We start from the raw sequence: 6,259 nt of genomic DNA, 5'->3' as shown, positions 1-6,259 counted from the left end.
ACAAAGCTAACTCTCTTGGCTGAATATGTAAAAAATAAAAGTGTTACTGCACTGTAAAACCTAATAAGTTCACAGAACTCAAAAATTGTTGTGTAACAGATTACACAACAATTTTTTAGTGATGTTTTTAAAAGTTTTAAGTTTAACTAAAATAAAAATTACAGTTGCAGTTGCCTTAAATTACCTCAATGTTAACTTATAAATGTTGATATTCCTCAACTTATAATTGGGGAGTAATAAACTCAAAATGTTCAATATTTTTCAACTTAATTAAGGTGGAAAATACACTCAAAATATTTTACATATTGCAACTCATACGATGTGGGAAATAAACTCAAACTTTTTCATATTTTCTAACTTATAATATGGGAAATAACACTTAAAATCTAATAAATATTTTTAAAATACTGTGGGAAATACATTTACGAATAATTCTAAACTGTTTGCCCAGTAAATTATAATCAGCTAAAAGTGTTAGAAAACATGAAAGTAACAACACTAACAATTTAACAACTTTTTTTATTAAACACAATGTGCTTTTAAAAAGGCACGGATAACGGAGCTCACTCATAAAAAAGTGCTTCATAAATAAAACAAAAGAAAGACTCCAAGGGTCTCCATCTCAATTCTAAAATTAAATAACATTTTCAGTATTAACAGCAATTGCAGCTATTAGAACATTGAGGCATTTAACACTTACTGTACCTTGACAGCTGCAGCTCACTTATTTTAAAAATACATAAAAAAATGTACTGGTTTCCACTGCTGTACTTCATAGGTAACAAACATCAAGGCAGTGCATTAAGGTATTAGGCAACAGAACGTTAAACATGAATAGTCCACGAAATGAGCAGTCATTCACTTTAAATTTAAAGTAGAAGAGCCAAATGATTAGGAAAAAAAAAAAGCTTCCTCAATACTCAGCTCAACAAGTAGTCCATTCTGAGTGATTCACTCATTGAACAAATCATTCTTCAGCATCAGTAGACGCCCTTTCAGTGGTTTGTTGTCCTCAAGGCACATCACAACCTTCTGGATAAATGTGAATGTAAGCTCAAGTTTCTTTGGGTATTGTAGGTCTAGTGCATAGATGTACCCAAAGAGCAGGAGAAATGAGTCAGCCAGATTTGTGGGACCATTCACAAGTATTTCATCCTCAACGACAATGCAGATGCTTTCGGGACTGAAGAGGGCCGAATCAGTAGTGTCACCCGTGACAACTGTCAGCAGAGCCACAGGAGTGTCAGTGAGGTCTGGACCATCTGCTGACTGCAAAACACAAATAATACAAGAATGAGTTCAGCCCCTCAAGGACACAAATCATGCTATTGATTAGAGGTGTGAATCTTCATAAGTCGCACGTTTCTTTTAGGATTATAATGTCAACGATTTAATTTGATACATCATGATGCATTAGAATAATCTTAATTTGGGTTTGGTTTCAAAACATATGTTTAAATAAATGTTTTCAATAATAAATATATGTCAAGATATTTGTTTTTGTTATTTACCAAACATTTCTCTGACCACAACATGGCACCTCCAAAAAAATAGAACACTTGAATTTTAGAAAGGGAGAGAGTTTTTAATCTGTGGATTTGTTTTTGTTTAATAATCTTTCAACTATTTTCATGTTTTCTGGTTTATGCGTAAGAATTTTCTTGCAATCTTATTCAACAACAGTTGATATATGGGAGAAAACAAGTCAGATGAGGACAGTTTTGAACCTCCTTCCTGATATACACCCTGGTTCTCCTTGAGTTCTGAGTGATATATTCGACTGAACAGCTAGGCAAAGGGGTTGATGCTGAGGGCAGTACACTTACATCACAAGTCCTGAATAACGTGGAGGCATCTTCACGCAGGTACACAGGAAGTGCATGAAGGACGAGGACCCATCTTGTATTTACATCACGCTGTTCCTAGATGAACATACAATATCTATTAGAATAGTATTTACACAAATGCAGAGTAAAAACAAAGTGTTGGATAGCCATGTTCTGATTGTCATTGTTATAGATCAGGGGTGTCCAAACTTTTTGTGTAACGGGCTAAAGATGGTAAATTCAGTATTTTGGATAACCGTATTTTTAGTAATACACATTTTAAATTAATAAGTTTCCATTGTAAATACATCAACAACTCACAAAGGAAAAACTTCCAAATGTAAACCAATTTTTACAAAAACTTGTACTTGTAAACAAGTACTTGTAAACAAGTACTTGTTTGGACTTCTTTAAATTGAAGCTGATAAATCTTTTTAACACAACACTTTTTGAAAGGATACATTTTGTCAAGCTGTCCTTCTCCTAAAATGACAACCTTGTATCCATGGCATAATCACTTAATCGTGGGGCACAGTTGAAGCAATTGACACTATGGCTTCTTACAGCTGTGTACAAACCATTTGTTAATGTAATTCTGAATCATGTGAAATGAAAAATTTACCTGAATGTCATAAATTCTCATGAGCTTTGCTAGCTCCTCTGCAATCTTGCCAGTCTTGATGGCCTTGTCTCGGAACAAAGTGATGAGTCTAGGCGTGTGTCTGTCCAGCTCCTTGTAGAATTGAGTGCGCAGGTTAACATTCTTGATTCGGTGGAACTCTGCAACCACCTGTACATGAACAGAAATACACAGAAATGAACAAAGATGAATTAGGAGCAGAAATGTGAATGTATTTTAAAAAGTTCTCAGGTTAGCAAAACCAGAGCAATTCTAGTCAGAACCAAGGCCAAAATAGAAAGTTATTCACCATTCTTTGTAATGTTATCTAAAGGAAATTTAAATAAATAAACTTCTAGAGACTTTGTTTACTGTGAATGGGGAAAAAAAATACGTCACAGAGTGATGTGTTGTCATTTTACATCTGTCATTTGCTTTTTGGTAAATTGTTTGAAAATCTAGACTTTTAAAAACTGGGAGAACAGTAAAGAGACAGACAGACATATATACACACACATCTATCTATCTATCTATCTATCTATCTATCTATCTAATATATATATATATATATATATATATATATATATATATATATATATATATATATATATATATATATAATATATATATATATATATATATATATATATATATATATACACACACACACACACAGTGTTGGGGAGTAACGGAATACATGTACCGCCGTTACGTATTCAGAATACAAAATATGAGTAACTGTATTCCGTTACAGTTACCGTTTAAAAAGGTGGTATTCAGAATACAGTTACTTTGTTGAAATAAATGGATTACACGGCGGTACTTCCCTGTTTCATATTGTGGCGGGTCAGGACTGTTTGGGTTTGTTTGACAGCTACGTTCTGTTGTTCCAGGCGGCAGCGTTACGGTTGCCATGGTTACAGGGTGACGCTCTCTCTCTGCGTGTTTCCTGGGTGAGAGAGCGCTTTTTTGTTGTTGTTGTTGTGCTAAGCTAAAAGGCAGAACGCTACAGGCATAGCTCTAAAGCATGTAGCCTGATGGGCAGTGTAGTCCGTGCTGCAGGGAGAATGGACTACCATACCCGTTATGTGTCTGTGAGCGAGGGAGGGAGAGAAAGGAAAAGTCCGAGCTGTCACGGAGCAAAAACGGGAGCTGGAAGCATGTAAATATAATAATAACCACAGCAGCCAAGAAGAGTGCCTGAGGAGCCCATTTGTAAGTAAGCTATTAAGACTCAACTGTACACTGTGTTCGTGTTTTCCTCCGGAAAAAATAAGTTCCGTTGGAACAGCCTTTCAACGCCTCTCTCTGTCTCCCGCAAGCAAAGTTGACCCAGACAACAAAGTAAAGCTAGTTTTCGGCTACCAGCCCGACAGGGAACCGGACGTATTAGCCAGAGGTCCCTTTACTACGTTTCGGAGCCGCGGACCTTCAGTAACAGTAATAAATCTCAGCAATAGGACATTCATGTAGTTGTAAACAGCATGATAATATATTAAGTATTCCAAAGTATTCAGAATACGTTACTCTCATTGAGTAACGTAACGGAATACGTTACAGAATACATATATATATATATATACACACACATTTTATATTTTATTTTTTTACCTGTGACTCCATAAGTAGGGCTGGCCATCTGTCCACGACGTCTCTCACTAGTGGAGCTCCAACAATTTCTTGGCGACATAGGGCATAGGTTGTGTCCATGAGGACATAGTGAAGGCTAAAGTCCCCATTCAGTCTTGGCTTGAACCTCTCTTGAATTATTTCTTTCAGCTCCTCCACTGACTTTGGTCGCTCAAGTAGAGTAAGTTTCAGGGCGGTGTCTCGTTCAACATACACATGCAGCACATGCTTCTGGGCAGCAGCCATCTTTTGGTTCCTGGAAAAAAAAAAGAAAAAAAAAACACATTAATTTTTATGGAGAGTAAAGGTGATACAAACAACGTATACAAGTCCATAGCCTCACTTGAACGATGGGAAGTATGGACAGACACCTGCAGGAGTGAGGCAGTTTATTCATGGACCCACTGCCCAGTCTTGACTTGTAGAGCTCGCTTAGTGGAATACCCCTCTAAACTGTTAAAAGGATTTCGAGATTATCTCACAACCACATATTTGAGACTACGAAAAAATACAAACATGTGTCTAATCATGATAACACACTCATGTTGTTTAGCATTGTTCGTTTCATGCTAGCACACACACACATAGCTCTACAGCGTAAACTACTGACTGTGTAACGCAGACACTTATTGAAATAAGTATACTCACAATACGCACGTGCATTACCGGCGAATACGACAACCGGTAGAAACGGACAGTAGAAAGTTTTAGTAGAAAGTTCAAACACATGGAGCTAGAACTGCCACCGTCAACTTCCCGGGCAAGAATACAATGCATTATGGGAAATGTTGTCCCCCACGGAAAACCGCCAAAACGTTACACCGTTGTAATTTGAAATAACATTACGTATTTGTCACATTCGAAAACTTCTAAAATTACAATTACTTGGATTCGAATTTATTTATAACAAACATTCACTGTGCACAAAGTACGAATATATTTCCAGTAAAAAATAAAAAAGACTGTTTATCGAAATTAAATTTAAACATAACAAAAACACGTTAGACTTACCAAATTTAGGGCAGTTGATGAAAAAAATTAAGGTGGTGGTCGTTGTAGGTTGAAGTTGGGGACTCTTAATCCACACGGGCAGGCCAAATCTTCCCCGCATCAAGGTAAATTCAAGATGGCTGACTCAGCTTTCCTGAGGGAGCAACAAGACTCCACCCACCAGAACGTCACTAATATATGCTTCTTAAACTTTTTGAGCGTTCCAAACAAATTAGCTAAAAAATATTGAGCCCTATTCAATTAAAGTTGCATAAAAGCCAACAGAGCTCAATACTTTATAGTTTGCTCAACTACAAAACGACATTTGAGTGTTATGAGCTTATTAGTTATGAGCTAGAACAACTGTTAGGGATTACAGTGTGTGTTACATGCCTGAATGTTGCTCATGGTCTGATGGGAAATAATGTTTTCTGTTCTTTAGCACATCAAACAGTCAGCTGTTCACAGCTGCTCTCTTTGGAATGCCAGGACCGCCATAATGAATTAATTAAATACACCAATTAAATAATTAATTAAAATCAGAACTAATTAATAACATAAATATTTTCTACACATGTAATTAATTAAATATTGACAAATTTGATTAATTATTAACATATTTAATGAATGAATGACACGTTTAATTAATTATTGACATATTTAATTAATTAATAACACACTTAAATAATTATTGACAGTTGTAATTCATTATTTAATGATTTATTTATTTAATTCATTTTGGCACTTTTGTCCCCTTCATCTCTCTTCTTGAAATATTTTTATCTCTCAGCCTCACCCGTCAAACTAAGTGGGCGGGGTTAACGCTGCCATACAGCTTCTCTAACATGTGATTGATTGTAAAATAAGTCAAGACAGGTCGATCCTAGGCTGTATCCCAATTCAGGGTCTTCAGCCTTAAAGTACGCAGCCTCAATGGTCCTCAAGGGCCGCGTACTCAAAGACCGCTAAGGCCGGAAGTGCGAGGCTTGTGAAATGGGACGGTCTAGCCTCCGTCGCGCTGCCCAGGTTGCCTAGCAACCATGATAGCTGGAAACGTGTGGTTGACAGAAATGAAGGAGAACATATTTTGTTCGTTTGTTTGTTTCTACATGAGCTTTGTGTGATTTAATAAGTATCTGAGGCTGAGACCACAGGACTGTGAAACATGACTGTAGGCCTTCATTTCTATACTGAA

General features: G+C 36.4%; 2 protein-coding genes across 10 annotated transcripts in view; both read right to left on the bottom strand.

Moving 5' to 3' along the window:
• LOC102078817 (zinc finger protein 665) overlaps window positions 1–6,259 on the bottom strand; it is a 1,047,781-nt gene that overhangs the window by 762,568 nt on the left and 278,954 nt on the right. The window lies entirely within an intron of this gene.
• On the bottom strand, window positions 271–5,443 carry LOC109200470 (uncharacterized). 9 transcript variants are annotated; one of them, XM_025905799.1, is made up of 6 exons: window positions 5,086–5,443; window positions 4,418–4,527; window positions 4,057–4,330; window positions 2,449–2,616; window positions 1,827–1,922; window positions 271–1,269 (listed from the first exon to the last, which is right to left on the bottom strand). In XM_025905799.1, the coding sequence occupies exons 3-6, from the start codon at window positions 4,318–4,320 to the stop codon at window positions 952–954; spliced, it is 846 nt and encodes a 281-aa protein (XP_025761584.1). In that variant the 5' UTR covers window positions 4,321–4,330; window positions 4,418–4,527; window positions 5,086–5,443; the 3' UTR covers window positions 271–951. The 9 variants fall into 9 exon arrangements, with proteins under 9 accessions (XP_025761584.1, XP_019211594.1, XP_025761583.1 ...); XM_019356049.2 differs by having other exon boundaries at window positions 4,446–4,527; XM_025905798.1 differs by having other exon boundaries at window positions 4,418–4,522.

This window comes from Oreochromis niloticus, linkage group LG3, assembly GCF_001858045.2.
Source record: "Oreochromis niloticus isolate F11D_XX linkage group LG3, O_niloticus_UMD_NMBU, whole genome shotgun sequence".
Classification (NCBI taxonomy): Eukaryota; Metazoa; Chordata; class Actinopteri; order Cichliformes; family Cichlidae; genus Oreochromis; species Oreochromis niloticus.
The sequence above is the reverse complement of the archived record's forward strand: the minus strand, read 5'-3'. Positions and strand labels throughout refer to the sequence as shown.

Excerpts from the sequence above, each read along its gene's own strand:
- LOC109200470 (XM_019356038.2), bottom strand. The coding sequence starts at position 4,851 with ATGCATTGTATTCTTGCCCGGGAAGTTGACGGTGGCAGTTCTAGCTCC. Across the intron at positions 4,331-4,445 it reads AAACTGCCTCACTCCTGCAG|GAACCAAAAGATGGCTGCTG; the intron begins GTGTCTGTCCAT and ends TTTTTTTTCCAG. Across the intron at positions 1,270-1,826 it reads CGTTATTCAGGACTTGTGAT|TCAGCAGATGGTCCAGACCT; the intron begins GTAAGTGTACTG and ends TGTGTTTTGCAG.